The sequence below is a fragment of the Acipenser ruthenus genome, chromosome 15 (assembly GCF_902713425.1).
Source record: "Acipenser ruthenus chromosome 15, fAciRut3.2 maternal haplotype, whole genome shotgun sequence".
NCBI classification, from domain to species: Eukaryota; Metazoa; Chordata; class Actinopteri; order Acipenseriformes; family Acipenseridae; genus Acipenser; species Acipenser ruthenus.
In genome coordinates this window covers 3887312-3907301 of record NC_081203.1, presented here as the reverse complement: position 1 = coordinate 3907301, position 19990 = coordinate 3887312, and the positions used below count along the sequence as shown (strand labels likewise).

At 38.5% G+C, this 19990-nt stretch overlaps 2 protein-coding genes across 2 annotated transcripts in view; one reads left to right on the top strand and one right to left on the bottom strand.

The window, feature by feature from the left end:
• The window catches only part of LOC117422716 (carboxyl-terminal PDZ ligand of neuronal nitric oxide synthase protein-like), a 49072-nt gene extending 44820 nt beyond the window's left edge, over positions 1-4252 (bottom strand). The window contains exons 1-2 of the mRNA XM_034037989.3: positions 3643-4252; positions 1662-1733 (exon numbers count right to left, since the gene is read on the bottom strand). Of these exons, the coding sequence (XP_033893880.3) occupies positions 1662-1733; positions 3643-3747 (177 nt within the window). The 5' untranslated portion in view covers positions 3748-4252. The remainder of the gene's footprint in view (positions 1-1661; positions 1734-3642) is intronic.
• Positions 4253-7669: 3417 nt separating this feature from the next.
• LOC117421885 (tubulin polyglutamylase TTLL11-like) overlaps positions 7670-19990 on the top strand; it is a 37536-nt gene continuing 25215 nt past the window's right edge. The window contains exons 1-6 of the mRNA XM_058986902.1: positions 7670-8787; positions 10925-11024; positions 12079-12212; positions 16434-17009; positions 18293-18388; positions 18737-18855. Coding sequence (XP_058842885.1) covers positions 8230-8787; positions 10925-11024; positions 12079-12212; positions 16434-17009; positions 18293-18388; positions 18737-18855 — 1583 coding nt within the window. The 5' untranslated portion in view covers positions 7670-8229. The remainder of the gene's footprint in view (positions 8788-10924; positions 11025-12078; positions 12213-16433; positions 17010-18292; positions 18389-18736; positions 18856-19990) is intronic.

Here is a 19990-nt window from a genome sequence, read left to right as displayed (position 1 = left end):
TTCCTCCAGAGAGCCCCTTTATATAGCAAGACCTGACGCAGGCTATTTTTAAATCTCCCAGAATAGTAAAATAGACAGCTGCAATTCTTATTAAAACAGCTTCATTCAAAAGAGCATTCAACTTGAAACATAAATGAGCTGCAAATGAAACCAACCTCCCCTGAAAAACAATGGATTTATTCGTATCTATTCCGAACCGGCATTGTTTCAGTCCTAACAATGGGAAAGTTATTTTAGGACGCCGGTCCTGTGAGCACAAAACTCAGTTCTTACCCTCCGTCAAGGAATTTAAAGATTACATGGGAAAGGTATTTGCATGGACCAATTGAAGGAACAATATACTGTTGCGGACGCGCAAATATAGTAGTTTTATATATAGGCCTTACATATACATGTATTAGGAAGAATAAACACTATCTCTGAACAATTAATTTGCTATTGGGCCATCTCGATCAGTACATTTAAATTAAAGAGAAAAAAAAAGCAATAGAGTATTAATGCAGGCCACAGCCTGTTTGTGTGCAGTTCCATTTTATCTCTGGAGGTATACCAAGTCATGCTGGCACTTGTTGGCATTGTACGGAACTATTAGCCGTGTTTCTTGAATTAATCACTATTGTGACTGCACCTTCATATTTTGCTTTGTGCTTCTGTAAACTGTGCCTGTTACTGCATCACTGCCAGTCTGCCTCTTCTTACGCCTTCCAACCACATCCTCACATCATTCCTGAGTCAACTTCAGTGACCTCTTGCTCATAGTTGAAATTAGTTGGAGACTGTCTCTGACTCCTGTTTTAATCACCAGGTACACACCTTGACCACACCTATGGCCTTGTGATCCCGGCCTTCCAGCGGTTCCAAACAGTATGAGGACAAGCATGTTTATTTGGAATTTCCCTTTTACTCAGACTTCCTCGTTTCTAATTGTTATGAGTTTTGTGCCATGTTTGGCTTTAAAGGTGAACTATAACTGTACCGTACCTGAAAATAAATAATATATGTCGGGCACTGCCAATAACAGTTGTTTCTTTGTATAAGCTAGAAGTATTGGGACACTGGATAGGCACTGTCTGGTCACTTTATTAGGAACTGTATCTAACATCAGCCTTGACACATCGTAGCATAGACAGCATGTTGGAAGGTTTCTCGAGAAATCTTACTCCAACTGGTGCAGAGAGATCCAGGGATTGAGGTGGGCATGGGAGATGCCCAAAGTCTCCAGGACGCCCCTCAAAACATATGTGCACCGTTATGGCACGGTCGGGGAGTGCATTATCCTCTTGAAAGCAGCCATTGCCATCAGGGCACAAGTGCAGCATTGTCGGGTGGACTTGATCCGCAACGAGGCGCAAGTAAAACACAGCATTTGTTCAGCCTTCTAGGGCGATGCCTAATCCAAATGGGTAGATGTGTTCTAATAAAATGGCCATGGAGTGTATACAGAGTGCACATGAAGATAGTAAAATGACACCACTACTAAAATATGTAATGCTGTTCCAGTGGAATGCATCAATAATAAGAACTACTGTGCACGGGATCAAACACATTGCTTGTACTGATTTGAATTACAGAGTACTCTGATATTTATGTTTCCAGAGTGATGAAAGTCAAAAAGATCAAATGAAAGCGTAGCGCTTTATTATTTTCTCAAGTCAGCTTACCCTGATCCTTCTCATTGCAGCCACGATTTCCACACGGCTGTTTGGCCTTGGCACATCCAGGCTCCCGACGTACTGCAAATCAAACAGATCAGGGTTATTGATGACGGGCAACGGCACCTTTTCAGATTTTGACCCACTTAGAAACTTCCAATCCATTTGGCTTTCTACCAAGTTTCAGCTTGTTTTCTGACAATGTACTCAGGTTATAACAGCAATGTTGACGGTGGTAAAGAATGTGTCTCAAATGATGAGCCTACTGATTTTCAAATGGGTTATGGACTTGTGTCTCATTTTGTGTCACATTACAGGCTGTTTTGTGAAAATGCAACAGACGTGATAATGATTATAGGGACATGATATGACTGACTTGAAAAAACTTGAAAGCATTTTACAAGCAGGGTTGGGATCCATTCCTGTTTTTCAATTCCAATTCCAATTCCTTTATAAAATCAATTCCAATTCCAATTCCTTTGAAGGAATCGGAATTTATATTTTAGATGCACAATAATAACGGCTTTCAAAAACTAATTGAATGGCTGTTTCCAAGGCTTACCCGGCATGCCTCTTAAATGATTCCTGATAGTGATACAAACAAGAAAAAAATCTCTATCATAAACTGGGAGTTGTGTCAATGGGCTGTCCTTCGCATGACTGATTAGTTTGCTATGCAAACAGAAGCCCTACCCGACAGGTATTGTGTAATACATGAAACCTGCATCTCCCTGTTTCAGATCTGACAGCCTTTAATAGAGGGCTGACGGCAGGCAGTGTGATTGGGGGTACCCAAGATGTGTGTCCGAGACTGCACAACTGGCTGATGTTAGTTATGGAACAGACTAAAAAAATGACGACTCTATGGGCAACTTTGGAGGGTATACTTGTCACACTGAAGTCTCATGGTTGTCCTGTCCCATTGTCAGTGTTTGGCGTTTTTTTTTTTGTTTTTTTTTGGCACATGCACAAAACCTCTTTACTTATATCCTTAGCATGTAATCCTAGTATCCCATTGTAAACTCGGGAGCTGTGATATAGGGCATTACAGTTTCCATCCTTACCAGTGGCTATACATGCCGCTGTTTCACATGATATCTTCAATGTAATGCACAGGAAACAAAATACACAAACCATACAACTCTCTGTAATCTGTTTGTGGCAAAGTGTATTTTCTTTATTTAAATGCTTCCACAAGCACATAGTAAAACCTGTAAGCCTCTTTTTTAGCTTCTTTTGCCACATGCATTTTCATCATTTATGTCTGAAATGTATCAATTCAACAAGCAGTCAAAACCAAGATTTATTTTACTGTACTGTCGCAGGTCTATTATAGACCCATGTAAATAAACCGTATAGTGTAGCAGCATACAAAGTAATGTTATCAACAACAAATGATAGTAAGGCTAACGATGCTGTTCCATATGGGATCTCATGGCGATTCATAAGGCATTTTTCCATCAGATTGACTAGACAGAATTACACACTCCCTGTCACCTGATATTCTCTCCCCTCTATTAATATTTGCACTTTACCCTAATTCCAGATACAGTGTGCTTAATTTGTCATTTTGTTACAACCTTTTTTTTCCTTCTGTTTATCGCCAGAAAGAGAACCATTTATAGCAGCAATAAAAACACAATGTCACATTCACATCAACTTCCCTGAGTAAAAACTGACACAATGTATTTGTCTTGCCAGTATTTTCCAAACATCAATACCTTAATTCCAGGGGTGTTATTCCTACAAAAAAAACACCGCAAATTTTAAACACAGCAGCGTATCAGTTGACCGGTCTATGATGTCATGAATCAGGCTGTGGTTTACCTGTGGGTAGTGCCAAGCAAATCGTGTTCGTTTCCCACAAGTATCAACCATTGATTCAAATATAAACAAAGGAATCTTTAGAAAAAAAAACTGAAAATGTCTGAGTGACATCAGCGGTACAGCGCCGGGTGCATTTAGGGAAAGAATTGTATCTAAACCTCACCTTAGCCTGAAAATTGATCCCATGTTGGTAAGCCTCTTCGTTATGCAAAGGAACTCTCGAGTCCCCAGCATCGTCCACCAGATCGTATCTATTCCGAACCGGCATTGTTTCAGTCCTAACTGTATCATTCAATCGGAACCGCGCTCAGCACATCGGCAGTGGCAATACGAGTTAAAAAAAACAATAAACGGATCACAGCAGCTAATACGAACGCGTTCTTATCCTCGACTCCCTGGTGCAATAAAAGAACTGATCATCGGAAACGTGTTTAACGCGTCTGTGCCCATTGCGATGCGATCTAGTGCTAGCACAGAACCAGGATCCATCCATACACCACCACAAAAGATTGATTTGGGCGCCTCTTTTTCTTCTGATCCCCTAACCACCACCTAGTGTGCCCTTTTGTACAACTTGCAGCTTCTAACCGCAACAACTGAATTCGCGCAATTAAGTTTACAAGTCCAAAGAATGAAAAATGAACAACGTATCAGAGCTGAGTAAAAAATAGATAATTGTATCCTCTCTTCGGATTGGCAACCATGACCCCTCTTCTGTATTTGGCAGGGGGGTTGGTGTGTTTTTGAATGTGATTACACACAGATCATTTATTATCGGAGCCAGCAGCTTTTCCCATTGGAGCGAAGTTGGATCACGTGTTTGAAACAGACAAACACTGCAAGTCTTTCAGGATCACTGATTCTTACAGCAGGTCTGTAGCAGTACAGTGCTGTGGTGCCGCCGAGACCAGAAGGCGTGCACCGCTAACAAGTGAATCGTAAAAAAAGGCAATACTTTCTGAATCTGAAACAGGTTTTACTGTGTGGAACGTGATTTTTCAGAACCAAACCGCACAGCAGTTTACAGCTCTAGTCGATCGATCTCAATCAGTGCTTTTTTATTAACTGATTAGACTTACATTGTTTCCTGGTAATCTTAAAAACTGTGACGTAACACAATGGCTACAGTATTTAAATAATACAGTAAGTGTATGTATACTTGTATTGCTTGGCGCACGTGATGCTACAGTGCCACCGTTGACCTACATAGATTAGAAAAGGCTATTTACACTGCAGGGTCAATTGTTAAAACATGTTATTGGATTCCCGTTTATAAGATCAGGGTTTGGTGTTGGATTAGCGCAATACAATGGAACAATAGGGGTGCTTATAGGAGTTGTGTAAATAGACTTGGCCCAATACAGGACACACCCCTTTTGATTCAGAAAAAAAAAAAAAAAAAATGTACTGAAAGGTTTGGTGAGAATGAAACTTGCTATTATAATCCTACAAAATGCATTGTCTAGCTTTTATTTTATTTTATTTGATCTGACTCTGTTTCCTGCAGGATTTGCAGAGCTGGCAAATGCGAAATCAAAATGGAATTCTCCCACTCTGCCAAATCAAGACATTTGTTTCAGTGAAGCTGTTTGTGATGTATGGGGTAATGCAGCTGCTTGATTTACCACTAGAGACTCTATAACAAGCCATGCCAGCAGTGCTGTATCGAAAGCCCCATACAATAAAAAGTAATTTTGATGCAAAGTATAGAACCCAACGTCAGATATAAAGTACAACCCTAGTCTTTATAGACTAATGGGGCCGGATATTCCACTGTGGGCGAATTGACCATGTAATACATTTAGTATGACGGGGCAATTTGCCTGAGAAAAAAATATACGCCATGGTCTTTATATACAGGTGATTTACCATGAAAAATATATAGTGTGTGGAAACTGAGATGTTTTCCTAATAAACAGTACATAGATACATCATCAGTTTTACAAGGGTTCATAAGCACTGGGTAGATACAGCACAGCATGCTCAACACACGCATTGGGGCTCGAGTTACTGAGTACATTGATTTTAGTTGTCACAGTCCTCTGCAGCCATCACCTTCCGGTGTCAGTCACTAGTTTCTTCTTCACACATGCTTGTGTCATTTTCTTGACATGATAAGAAATATCAATGAAAAAGAAGCAGTGTATTGTGGGAAAAAAATGTTGCCCAGCCTGCCTTGTATCAAACTTTGATAAGGTAGGCCAACTTAAAATGTTAGCATATTTAAAATAAAAATTAAAAAATGAAAACGTTTTAAACAGACCATGTTATTCGAAGGCTGACTTGTTAGCATTATATTTTCTGAAAGGCATTACTTATTCTAAAATAAATAAGAAACAGGACTTACAAGCCTCTAAATGAATGTCTGTTGTTTATCTCTAGCTTGGTAACTTCATTAGCTGCATTATTCATGAAAAAAAAAAACGAAGTAAAAAAAAAAGCTTAAAATGTTTGTTGCTGTTGCTAAGTCTAAGCGGGGAAGACTAAATAAAACATCTGGGAGTTATCATGTATGTGTTATTATAGGCGACTTTAATTCCACATTCAGCATTTTGAAAAATGTTTATTTGCTCAATGTTTAAAGCAAAACCCATTTACTAAGTGCAGCGTTTTTCTGTGGCCACACAAATATTTTGCAAGCTCTGCAGACTCCAGCAGGTCTATAAATTCAGCTTGCGTGAAAAATGACTTCATGTCTCCAAAATGTATGGGTATATCTTTTTTTCCCAACAATCAACAAATCACATTCTTTCCATATTCACTCCAAAAACACTTAATTTGTGTATCCATCCTCATATGAGGTCGCCACGCAAGAAAGGGTTCAAACTGAATAGCTAACTCACTGCATTAGCATTGACAAGTATTTCTCATTTCAAGATTATTATTTTTTCACAGTTACAATATTTGGCAGCTCAAACATTCTAAGCTTTTTAGATGGTACAATGCTAGGCTAAAGAAAGCTCTCATTTTCTATTCCCTGCTTTCAGGTTGCACTTGCACTTCCGCACATGATGTCAGTTGAAACAGCTGGTTGATGGAGGCTTTGGAAGGGTTGGAGAATATTTTACCCTCCAGGTTAAACGACCTGGGAAGTGCAGATTTAGAGATGACCTGTAAGTAAGGCATGGAAACTGATGGCTTACTTTATCTATCATATACTGTAAATGCATGTGTACTATAACATGTGTTTCTTTCAAAACTGCACACAGCAAATAGCAGATTTATGCTCTTGTTTCATTGCCTATGATACCCCTTTCCAAAAGATGATATGATGCCATCTAAAGGTGAAATACTGAACTTTCTATTTTTAACCATAAGACATCAGGGAAAACCTCATGTTGTCCTATATAACCTGGAATGACTGTTCTGGGCTGTTTATTTTTATTTATTTTTAAGGGAAGAAGAACTTGGATTGTCATGTTTTCTGTAAGAACTTGTGATATGCATCCTATTACACGTATTTCCATTGACTGGCTGATGAATTCAGTTATCTTAATGAGAATGTATTTATGTATTATATTGGTCCTAGTACAGCTAGCTTTGAATTAATTGAACATGGACATGCATGCGGCTTTTGCACATGTTTAGCATTATCCTAATGAAGTGGATGGTTTAAATGTGTGGGTGTTCTTCGCCTGTTACCACTGAGGATGGTCTAGAAATGTTTGCACTTTTTCCACATTTCACAGCGTTCAGTGTGAGGCTCTAGCATATGTTTACCATTATAGCCACCCCCATAAATGATAGATATGACACACTCTCTCCCTAAAAACAATTTAGCGGGTCACAACTGGAATGTAGGTGTTAATGTTGGCGATTTTATTGCTAATGAACAGGGCGAGAGACACTGGCCCTGCAAGCTTTCCCTCAACGCTCTGCAAACATACTTCAGACCTGTCAGTTAGTTCTGGGCCTTTCTCAAGCTGAGACTCACAATTGTGCTGAAATGTGTGAAGGTTTTGTGATGTGGAGTAATGGCCACTTGGAGCTCAATTATGTTGTGCCTGATTCAACTCTGAATCTGAGCCACAAAAGGAGTTATACCAGCCTCTTCATTACATAATTACAGAAGTATAGAGATTCATTATTAACATTAACGACATCCTGCAAATGAGGCAGTAATGCAATGCAATTTAAAAGAACTTGAAGACTGCACGCGGTGCACAAAGGATTTACCTGAGCTACAAGCGCCGCCCACTGGCCATCTTATGCTACTGTGTCTACTTTACAATTCTGTGCCTTCGGGGCTTCCGTAAGGTTGCGTTGTCAACGGTATCAAAACAATGCTTTCTGAGTGAAACAGGAGATTTGACAGGGTGCGGACAAGAGCTAATCCCGAACAGCTGAATTTCTATAAATAAAGTTGACAGTTATTATATTTTAAAGCAAGCAATTGGTATTTGCAAATAAATACGTATTTAAATAAGCAAACAGCCTGATACTATAATAGTGAAAAAACAGCAGCGGAGCTGTCGTAGTAGTACTACCAGTCGCAATTGTAAATAAGAGTTATTTAGGTCGTGTTATTGTTAAATGCAAAAAAACAACGCTATAGTATTGATTTGGAGCAAAATAGCAAGTTTGTGGCTAAAAAAATGCATAACGTAACAAAGAAAGACAATTACAAGTAGTTGAGTGATGTCTAGGGACAATTTAGTGGTGCGTGTTTAGTTTAAGATTATGTTTGTCCAAAATATTTCAATAAGAAGAACTGTACGGTATTTAGAGACATCATTTGTTTTTTTTAAGCATGAGTGACCATTATGTGAAAGTCAAAGTACAGCTGGAAGAAATACAATTCCCCGGCGAAGAAACCGAAAAGGATGTAGAAGTTGTGGCAGGACTGGAGTTGTCTGTGTCATCATCGTCATCATCATCATCATCATCAGCAGCAGCAACATCTGTCGCCCAGGACGGAAAAAGCAGAGATGATAGCGGCAGGAAGTCTATTAGCAAGACCAGGAGCAAAAGCAGGGGCAAACCGTTGGATCCTGGGCGGAGAAGTAGAAGTAAATCCGCGAAAGACGACACGCAGGGTGTAGCGTCTGTGAATCTGCAAGAAAAGATGGAGAACGCAGCTTGCACTGCCGAGCGGCTACAGAATCCGAGCAGCAACGAGGCTGCGTTGGAAATTAAAGGGAGCGGGAAGGTTTTGCAAGGGAAAGCCGAGCAAAGCAAAGGCCAACACGGGAAAGAAGATGGGAGTAAAGTACAGAGAAAGAAGAGGTCGGTCACCGTGGACAGCTCCAAAGCGAAGACGTCGCTGGAAGCGTTAAAGACAAGCATCAAACAGCTAAAGTGGAAAGAGGTACTTTATCTACACCTGTGGTGTTATATGAAATGTCTTCAGTTTTTGACACCGTTTTTCGTTTTTTTTTACTTTGTACCCCCCTCCCCCTTTATTTTTATATTTTTAAATTACATAACTTTCCAAGAACATAACTGACACCCCCACAGAAAGGGAGGAGGGGACTGGCAGCGGCAGCGACGTCACTAAGCAACCAAACAGTACAACAGTAGATTTGTACAAACTATCAACCTTGGTCTAAAGGTGTATGTCATGTGAAACCCTACAATTTGTACCCTGAAAGGTGATCCAGCTCCTTTGACCCCACAAGCATTCAGTTACAGTTACTCTGTACTATTGATCCTGCAGTATTAAGGAACATAATGCTTTATTGCCCTTAGGAGATCTGCCAGAAGACCTGTGTTGCTTTAATTTGCATTTTTGGTGATCTCAAGTTTTTAAAGATGTTTTTTAAAGATCCAAGCCCAAGAGGGGTGAAGGCCATCTCCCAGTTTTATTTTATGGTTATGCTAAGTTAAAAAATAAACAACTCAAATGTGTTTTTTACTCCACCCCCCTCTCTAAATGCACCACATTTTGGCCAAACTTTATTGTGGGATAGGGGTTCCATCAAACTAGCTGCTGTCATCAAGCTACACATTTAGGCTACATGCTACAATGTAAAATCCCGCTGGTATGTAACATTATAAGCTTCCTTGTCACTGTTGGTTTATTGTTTGTTACCACAATCTTGTGAAGTTTTTATTAATTTAAATTCTTAATGTCCTAAAGTAAATTGTGTGGTACAAACATAAGAAGGAAAAGTTCATTTTTTTAGCTCAGAGTTTTTAAAACGCTTAAGCAAGCTGGTGGATGGCACCCTTGCCCCATTTAGGTTGCCACACCTGCTCCACATGGTTTCACTGGAAGACTGTAACACCGTCTGTAATTAGATCTTTATTGGGGAAACAAGTGTTTTTATGGTATTTTTTATACAGTATACACACACACACAGTTATGCGGACCCTCTACATGCATGCACTGGTTTGTAATGTGCTGGAAAAGTGTCCCCCCCCATAATGTATCCAACACTTTTATTAAGTCAGAAAGAACCATCTGTTTAGTTCCAATCAGCATATGGCTTATCCTCATAAAGGGAAATGATTAAATGCAATCTGGGGTGATCCAATAGAATGGAAGAAGTCGATTAAGAACTTGTAAATAAAAACAAAAAAGCAATAGGCCTAGTTTTTGTAATATATATTTTTTTAATTTGATAAATTTTTCGGCACAGGAACGTGCATGGGAAAATGTCATTGAATGTTTACTCAAATCTGTTTTTTAGTGCATGCATCTTTGTATTATGATTTTGTAAAGTGAGTAGTACATTATCTGGGGTTTAAATTTTTTTATCCCATAGAGACAACTTCATTTCCAGCTGTCTTTGAAAAGCAAAAAAAACTTTTAGCCTTGGAAATGATGTGTTGCAATGTCAGTTCTAAGCCACTAAATATATCCGACATAATAAGTGGTACTGCTGTAAAGACTAAAGAAGCTTTCATCTAAATCCCCAATAGTGGGTCCTTAAGAAAATGTTTCTTCATAGTTTATTGTCTTGACCTTGCTGGCTTTTATAACTGGCACGAGACATCTTTTCATAGGATTGTGAACCAGCTTTGTTATTTTTTTAAGTGGTTTACAAATCCTTGACTGTCAAAGTCAGCTGTTGTGCTCATTAGAAGGCACAGCGGGTGTCTAATCTGGTTTCAAATCAGTGTCCTTATTTATTGTAAGTCACTACCGTGACAGTACCCTGGTTTGCCAGTACCCTGGTTTGCCATGAAGCTTTGACTGTCAACTAATATAGTGCTTTTAAACATTGCTTAAGCAATAGCTTTTCCTTTCAATGTAAGGTTCAGCAGTAAAAACGTGGTTATCTACAGTGTCACATCTTGTCCTAAAATACAAATAGTTGATGCCACCATCCTCACATTTGAATCACTCAGTAGAAATTGGAGAATTTAGAATCATTGTGCAGTTCTAAGTGTAAATGGTTCATTTTTTTTTCCTTCAGTACTCTTTATGTCCTGTATGCCATCTTGAAAACTGTATTTGCAATGATCATCTTTAATTCAATGTGTCTCCTTTTCTCGTTTAGTTTCCCGCGGGCCGTCGCCTGCCTTGTGACATTTATTGGCATGGAGTGTCATTTCATGACAATGAAAATATCTTCTCAGGTCAAGTCAACAAGTTCCCAGGTAAATGTACAATTATGTTCCCTTACCGCAGTGACTTCCCACAACCTAGAACTAAAGGTCAATGGGAGTCTTCCGATTCCATCCCCAAGCCAATCACTTTTTAACACCCTGGCAGCTTGACAGCTGATGTCAGCGAGCTACCAGCTTCTGGAGGGTAAATCATTGCGGGCCTGGCCAGTAGGTGCCCCTGCAGCGTGGCGAGGTGACTCAGTCTCTCACGATTTGGCCCCCCTACTCATGGGAGCGCCATAGCCACACTCCCTGTGGAATCCCCAGCACAGATCAGAAAACTAAAGGAGGCGAATTGAAAGAAATAACACTTTCATTGTTACTGTATAACTTGAGAGAATTTTGTATTAGCCAGGACTAAAAAAAGGTTTAATCAGTAAAAGAATTCCTCACAGCAGTCCGTGAGTTCTTTGCACTTATTTAGAAAAGCAGTCGCCAATATTGAAAATGATCTTGCTGTTAAAATGAATGTAGTGCTTAGAAAATTCTACTGGCTATGCAGTAGTGCTGATATGAAAATTTTCCACTCTTAAGATTCAAAGCTCAATGCTGCTGTGCATGTGCGTGTATATGAATTCAGATTGCTCTAACATTTATGTACTGTATGTCTGGTTTATTTATTTGTTTATGCTTTATTACTATTCATTTAATTATAGCAATTGTGTGATGAATGCAGATACTTGTCTGGAATTTGAATAATGTAGTTTCATAACACCCTAGTCAGCTGTCTAGATATCTTTTTCTTAACATACAAGAGTGTTAGTTATTATGATGAAGAATGTATAAAATACAATTTAATTGAGTTCAATTCCATGACAGCGTTTTCGTTTTCTTAAAATGAGAGCTGAATTTGCTTGCAGAAGGCTGTCTTGAGGGAGTCTTTTGTACCTTCCACTAAGTACCTTGTTCATATCGCCTCGATTGAGTCATTTTTCATTGTGCAGATCAGTATTTTAGTAACTTCTGTGTTTGAAGCTGTATTACTAGATACAAAGAGATGGAGTAAAGTTAACACGTTTTTCTTTGTTTTTTCACTAACTTGTAGGCATGATGGAGATGGTGCGTAAAATAAATCTGAGTCGAGCAGTGCGTACGATGCATGAGCTCTTTCCTGAAGAATACAATTTCTACCCCCGTTCCTGGATCCTGCCAGAAGAATTCCAGCTTTTTGCAGCTGAGGTACCTGTAGTTATTTTGTTATTGAATATTCAGTCGCTGTTTAGTTTTACAGCCTCAGCATGCTAAACATGCGCCATGTTTAAACACACAGTAACATCGGTTTTGCTGCATCTTGACTGTACTTCCTCCTGATGACTGCCAATCAAACTCATTAAGAGCCCTGAATGGGACACCCTGCTATGAAATCAAGAGTCATATTGGGGAACTCAGGGAGACAAACATGTCTTAAGAGCCCTTTGTTGGAAAGCCCTGAGTTAATGCATAGCTAATCTATAGAAACTGCAGGGCTTCACAGTGTAACAGTACCTTGTAATCAAACAGATACTAATCAAGCATACTTATTATTCTCTAGATCACAATGGGTGATGGAGACTAAAATGTTCTGCCTACATTTAAAAATGTTAATTTGTTGACTTGTTTTAGACAGAGGGACTTGTGCAGGTTAGCTGGACATTCCATAGTTTTGATTTCATTGTTAAATCAGTTTCTTGTACTGCCAGCAGATGGCAGCGTGTTACATGCACTTGTCAGCAATAATAATGTTACTGTTGTAGCTATTTCAGAAAACTTCAGGTGAACCACAAGATGGAGCAAAAAGCATACGTTTTAGATTCTCCTAATGTACTTAAAATTATGTTCTCTACAAACTTAAAGAAAAATAATTTCATAGTGGAAAAAGCCAGCACAGTTCTTTACATTTTCTGGCTCCACAGTTGCAGACCTTTGATAAAAATAAAAAGGTGAAAGTCATATTAAAGAATCATAGGATTGAATGTTCCACACGTAAGAAAAAAACGAAACATTACAATATTAATAAGAACTCAACCTTGCTCACAATTTGTGCTTGCTGTATCATAGAGCTTTTCAGTTTTCCACACGTTGTTAATACTCCTGTGAAAGGGGTACCATGGAAAAAAGTAGCCGCAGCATCAGTGAAATGTAACATCATGCAACCCTCTACACAATCCCATTCAGACGTCTGTCTCTCCACCCCACAAGAGATGCACAAGCTTAAACATCGGGCTCCAGTCACAGACCGAACAGGCATCTTCTGTCTTTCCTGCACTGAGGTATCGAAAGTTCATGTGAAATGCTGCTTGAGTCTAACTAACCTTCAGCAGGTTTAATCAGTAAACGAGAGCCTGCAGCAGCTTTATGCCATTATATTCTGAATCACGACTGCCTAACAAGATGAGCTCTTCCTGTAACTACTGTGTCACTTCATATCAGACTCATACTGGAGAGTGTACAGCAGAATGTAGCAGAATTTAATAATTCAAGCCGTTTGTGCCAAGTGTTTGATAAGCCCCCCTTTATGAAACTGTATGACAGATTCTGCTCTCTGGTGGGTAATTCAAATCTGGGTGGAACTTGTGTCACTGTTAGACTTTTAAATAAAGTCTCCGTTCATATTTTGGCCATGGAAAGGCTAGCCTACCCAAAGCTCTTTTGAGTCGTAGGGTGACTTGGTTATTATAATAATTACCAATATACTGTACAAATAATAATAATAAAAAAAATCAATTGGCAGTATTTGTGTAATTACTCATTTTTGTAGTAACACAGCTTGCTTATGTTATAGATCCCAAGTGTATCAGTCTTCTGGTTTAAAGGACAGTTATTACCACTAATGTTCTCATTATAATCTGACACACGAAGGCTTGGTTGATATGGAATATTGCCAGGTTAAAAGCTAAATTAATTTTCCTAGATGCTTAACCCCTGCACATATAATCATACTGTATGCAATGAGCAATTGTCTGCTACTTCCCATAAGTCAGCATAATGGGATGGGTGCCAAGTGTTTGCTGTACTCTAGATGGCAGCAAAGAGATGAAAAACAACTTTTACGATGCAGTTGATTTGAATTTGTATCCAGTCTCAACTTACTTAGTTTTTAAAGTTATTATTTACTGAAAGTCTGACTCCGGCTTGTGTCAAGGCCCGTGTTTATCTAAATGTTAACGTATTACATTGAGGGGCCTGTTTAGCACTTCTACACACTGGCCAACCAATGTTCCTCAAGCCTGCCCAGGATTTCTTACATTCACCTGTAATATCTTGATTGTGCAGCAGGTGGCGATGATGTCAATATTCCGCCTACTGGCAGGATTACAACGTATATACCCACATACTGCACAGTAACAGGTTTACTGATAGGTGTGGGAAAGTAGGAGTACTAAGTGATATATACTGCAGACCAATTCTGTCAGTACCTCCTTGGGGACGTTACGTGTTCGTATAGAGCAAAAGAAGAGGCCTCGGTAACCAGAAATCAGTCTTATACCAGGTCTGATGAATCCCCAAAAGGCAATATGCAAGGTTAAAATGCTTTTCAACCTGCAATCTGTAATACTTTCAGAATTCTCACTGGCCTGCCTCTCGATGACCCTTGACAAATTGGATTTTTCAAGTCCTCTGGGAGCAAACCCTGGCTCATCCTCCGTTTTCATAATCAGATCGATTGATTGGTTACACAATCGTCACGGTTCATCCTTCATTTTTAGTAATCTTCTAAAGAAACTGACTCTCACCCTGCGTGTTCTGAACTTAGTCCTTATATTCCACATAACACTGACTTACTGATGTCAGCTCTGTTCCCGATGGACAGCCATTCTCAAACCCATTAACATTTCAGGTATTCAATGACTGAAAATCCCCCTCAGCCAGGTATAGAGTATTCAGTCATTATTTTTTTTAAGGAGTTTAACCAGGTGGGAAAGTTTCATTTTTTCAGAAAACTTCACCTGTGCAGACGTGACAATTAGTTTCAACATTAAATAATACAGACATATTTAATAAAATATGATAACATTCATTAGTTTTGTTGCAAAATGATCTATGGATTACAAAACCACATCCTGATTGTTCTTATTCATAACACTCTTTAATAGGAAATTCGGGGAAGAAGTCTGCATCCATTTCTGATGTCTTAAGAGTCCTATTTTAGAGCAAGTGCCAAGGCAAATTTTGGACAGGAATACAACTATTATAAAACTAGCAAGAAACAACTTCTCATTGTGGAATAAAGGATCAGGTCAATTTTTGTTCTGAGAAGGAATTCTGTTAGCGCTATTAAATATAGAGCCCTGATCTTCAATCAGCCCCATACTGATTAGCAGCAGCTATCATTTTTTCTTTTAAATGAAAAGATTATAGCCCAAGAGAAAATGTAGAGAAGAATGTGCTACTGTAGCTAAAGAAAGCCCTGCTATTGAGTTACTTGATCATTTATTCAGAATATCTTGCTGGTAATAATATCTGAGAGTTAAATCTAGACAGTCAAATGGTTCTCCTTTTAAACAGATCCTCCGTTATAAACCTTGTATCTGCATCTTCTCATTTGTTTTCTGTAGAAGATCACAGATGGCAGCCACAATATGTTTTTTCTCTGTTGTCTGTTACCATTTATTTTTGTTATATACTGTATCTATCTATCTATCTATCTATCTATCTATCTATCTATCTATCTATCTATCTATCTATCTATCTATCTATTTCATTTACAGACTCAGATCCTGGGATGTTCATTTTAATTGCAGTGCTATGACTAATTGGCAGATTAATTATATTCCTGTTTCTGTCATGCACACTAATAAAGGCTAGCTCAAAACTATATATTTAGTAATATAGAGTGATACAGATACATAATAATACATTTCTATTTGAAGGAACAGACTGTCAGCCAGGGTTTGCACCAATAGTATGACTACACAAGATTTTAATTGTGCATTGGTCTCTTTGAATAGTGTGAGACTATAAATCCGCAATCTGTTTCCCATCTTTATTACAAACAAACAAACATAATAGCTTTCATAAAAGAAAAGAAAATGAGAAAACATTAAAATGGGAAAATTACTTTGGCGCTCCGGTAATGCTTTCTAGACATCTTTTACTGATTCTTCGTACTGGTTGATTAGCATTTTGTTCTGGTATTCCAAAACTATCTTGATACTCGTGAATAGATTATTATACTGTGATCTTGTATAGTGGCACCATATGCTTGGAAATAAAAATACCATGGTGTAACATGAGCTATGCTCTGTACAGATATGTTTGAGCCACGTTTTTTTTTAATTAAATATTGTGCCAAGCATGCATGTTTTCATCTGTGAATATTGTCAGTATGTTAAGAACAAACCTAATCAAAGCTTACACAGTAAACATACACAAAGCAGGTAATGCAGCATTAACTAATTCAACCTTTATGTTGCAACATAGGTACGCATGGCGAAAGAGAATGACTCCTCCTGGAAGCCTACTTTCATTGTTAAACCTGACGGGGGATCCCAGGGGGATGGAATCTACCTCATTAAAGATCCCAATGATTTCCGAATGTTGGGAAGCGCCCACAACAAGCCTGCAGTAATCCAGGAGTACATCATAAAGCCTCTGCTCATAGACAAGCTCAAGTTTGACATCCGACTGTACGTCTTGGTGAAGTCCCTGGAGCCTCTGGAGATCTATATAGCCAAAGAGGGACTTTCTCGGTTTTGCACAGAGCACTATCAGGAGCCTAGCCAAAAAAATCTGCACCACGTTTTTATGCACTTAACAAACTACTCTCTGAACGTCCATAGCGGTAACTTCATTCACTCTGACAGCATGAACACAGGGAGTAAGAGAACTTTCTCCAGTATTCTGTACAGGCTGTCTTCCAAAGGCATTGACATCAAGAAGGTGTGGTCAGACATTATTTCCCTGGTTATCAAAACTGTTATAGCACTGGCACCAGAGCTAAAAGTCTATTATCAGGCTGATATCCCAACTGGAAAGCCAGGACCAACATGCTTCCAGGTTAGTTTGGTAATAAAACTAACATGACTATTTTTATTTATTTTTTTACTTACATACCATTTACATAAATCCATTATTTAGTTGTCCATCTCAGTTCTTAGTAATACTAAAAGGAACTTGGATTTAGTAACAGTTCTTTTGCCTTTTTCAAGACATTGAAGGCATTGAAAAATGTAAGTTTTAGTATTCCTAAATGCAGTGTTTTGAAAATAATGGATGACATAACAGTTTCGGCTAGCTGTAGCAGAGATTAGTTCTGGTTCAGTAAAGGATAGTGACTATTGACTTTTTAAACGTCAATAAAATTGAGTCAGATACTAATTACAACATGTTATGCATGTTAATCTGATTTTTACTTTATATTGTGCTCGGAATACCATTTCAATATGGTTTTCCAGGGCAGCCTAAAAATAATATATCCAAGAAAATATAAATAGACTTTGAGTCAGAACCCAGAACACTGTGTCAAACACTGTTTTGAAAGATGAATCATTGGAAGACTCGGCTCCTGAGCTGGTTTAAGATGTAAGGGTATGTGAAGTTGCTGTTGTTCCCAATAGGAACATCATACCATCAAAAGACAACAACTGCTGTCTTTGTTTTAATTTGCTTTAATCTGTCCCATCACTGCAAAGGAGAAAATGGTTTTATACTGTCAACATGTCACTGTTTACACAGCAGAGATGAGATTAAGTTAACCCTGTAGATCGTAAAACTGAACTTGGTCAAAGCCCTGGTGGAAACTGTCTAGTAATAACTATCTGTAGTTATAACTACCTGTAGTTATTACTGTAGAAGCAGAGGGGAAAAAATAAAAAAAAATAGTAATGTAATAAAAATAGTTTCCTTACTTAAAATAAAAATCATTTGGAAATACACTTTCCTCACTACCTTTTAGCTGCCGAGGTACAATGCATACTGTATCTGAAAATGATATATATTTGTACTGTATTTGTGTTGCTTGTATCTGCAAGATAACAGCAAACTACTTGGCACACAGGGTAGGATGAGATGGAACAAATGGAAGCTAAGTAAGCATTTAGAACAGGAAGCTGTTTTATAGGAAGATAGTTATAAATGCACAGAATAGTTTGCATTTGGTTAAGTGAAGCAGTAGCATCTCATTCACTAGGAACATTAAAAAACAATTAGATTCTGCCTTATGGAATTAGATTCCATTAGATGGGGCAAATGGTGTGCTAGGAAAAAGAGATCAGCCTTGATGGGCCAAATTTCATATGTTCTGAAGTTCTAAATGTATATCTGTTTGTTCTGTTGTACAGATATTAGGGTTTGACATCCTCTTAATGAAGAACTTGAAGCCTGTATTACTGGAAGTCAATGCCAATCCAAGCATGAGAATTGAACATGAGCAAGAGGTGAGACAGCTGCACCTGTTTTCAATTAATGAATAATGGCCGTTTTCATTTTAATTTCCGGATGACTACATCTCTATATATTATGCAAAGATGACGCGTGCAGTACAGCGGAAATTGCAGATTGGTCTGAATTCACTGAATCGAAAGGGTTAAATCTAAGTGAAGCAGCAGGGACAGTAAAATGGGCTCCCATTGCAGTTTAAGCCATTTTAGTTTTCTATGTGCTTAACCTAAACTTGTTACTTGGACACAATGGAATGACCAAACTGTGTATTTCCATCGTTGCTACATAAATGGAAACAGAACATGGGGGTTTGAGAATGGTTTCTGATTGGTGATGTATTGCAGGTTGCTCCAGGAGTGTTTGAGTATGTCCCTAGTGCAGTTGATGAAGAAGTGAAGGTGGGGGTCATCAGAGACACCCTTCGACTGGTGGACCCAGCCCCAAGGAAAGCCACAAACAATCAGTAAGTCAAACTTTTTTGTTCTATTCGTTCACAGTTGCGCATCAACCATCCACCACTCAGGACTCGGGTACTGTATACAAAACTGATCTAAATGTTCAATACTCAATACCATTTAATTTAAATAACCAAATAGGAGCCTTCCCAGGATTTGACTTAGTTTTACAGACAGAACTAAAGAGACCCGCGTGCACTGTTAGATTTTTGATTTTCATAACCATGGTTGTGAAATTGTAATGATCTCTGCGATGCTATATAGATTGTCACTCTTTAGATAAATTGAATATACCCTTCAGCCTTGTATTTTTTTTGGGGGGGAGGGGGGTACTCTGGGGGAGACTCAACCCAAATCATCATTGTGAAGGTACTACAATCTGCTGTGAGGTACTGTAGGGAGTTGATGGAGGGAAGACAATGTCCTCTGGCTGTAACTTTCCATTCCTCTTCTGTGTAGTCTCTTATTCTTAGTTACATTTTTTAAATAAATCACCATTTGGTGGCACTGTGTAGCAGTTGCCAGCAAAGCTAGTAATTTGACTCGGTGTCGTTTATAGAAGTTAAAGTGCAATATCCTAGAAAACTACTCTAGATGTCAAGTAGCCATGATATGATGTTCAGATATCCAGCAAATGCAGTGTTGCTGCACAATGACATACCAGCAAGTACGTGTTTATAACAGAAAGGGTGCCAGCAAGATTACAGTATAGTTAGCTGGAAAATAGAAGCTACCTTTATGACTTGGCTGTTGATGAGGAAAATTGATTCCTATTTTTAGAATTGAGCTGTTGTTTCTTTGGGATCCTGTTGGCCCGGTCTTCGTAAGCATGTTAAATGGAAAATTAAATCCTTGATGATTGTTAAGGAATTTCAGTGAAGAATGTAAGTGGCATTTAAACCAAATTGCTTTGAAAATGCCATCTTGTTAGTTTTCTCTCCTTAAGAATCAAATTTTCAATGCTAAGAGTTAATCTCCATATAGACAGGACTTCCTGAAGTGTATTGGATTGGAGGGTCTGCTGCTGCGTTAAGCTGACCGGAAAACATATCAGCAAAGTCGTCGTTTAAAAGTGAAGCCTTTCTTTTAAATCATCTTCTCCAAAATAAGATCTCTAATTTAGTTTAGATCTCAAAGTTTACT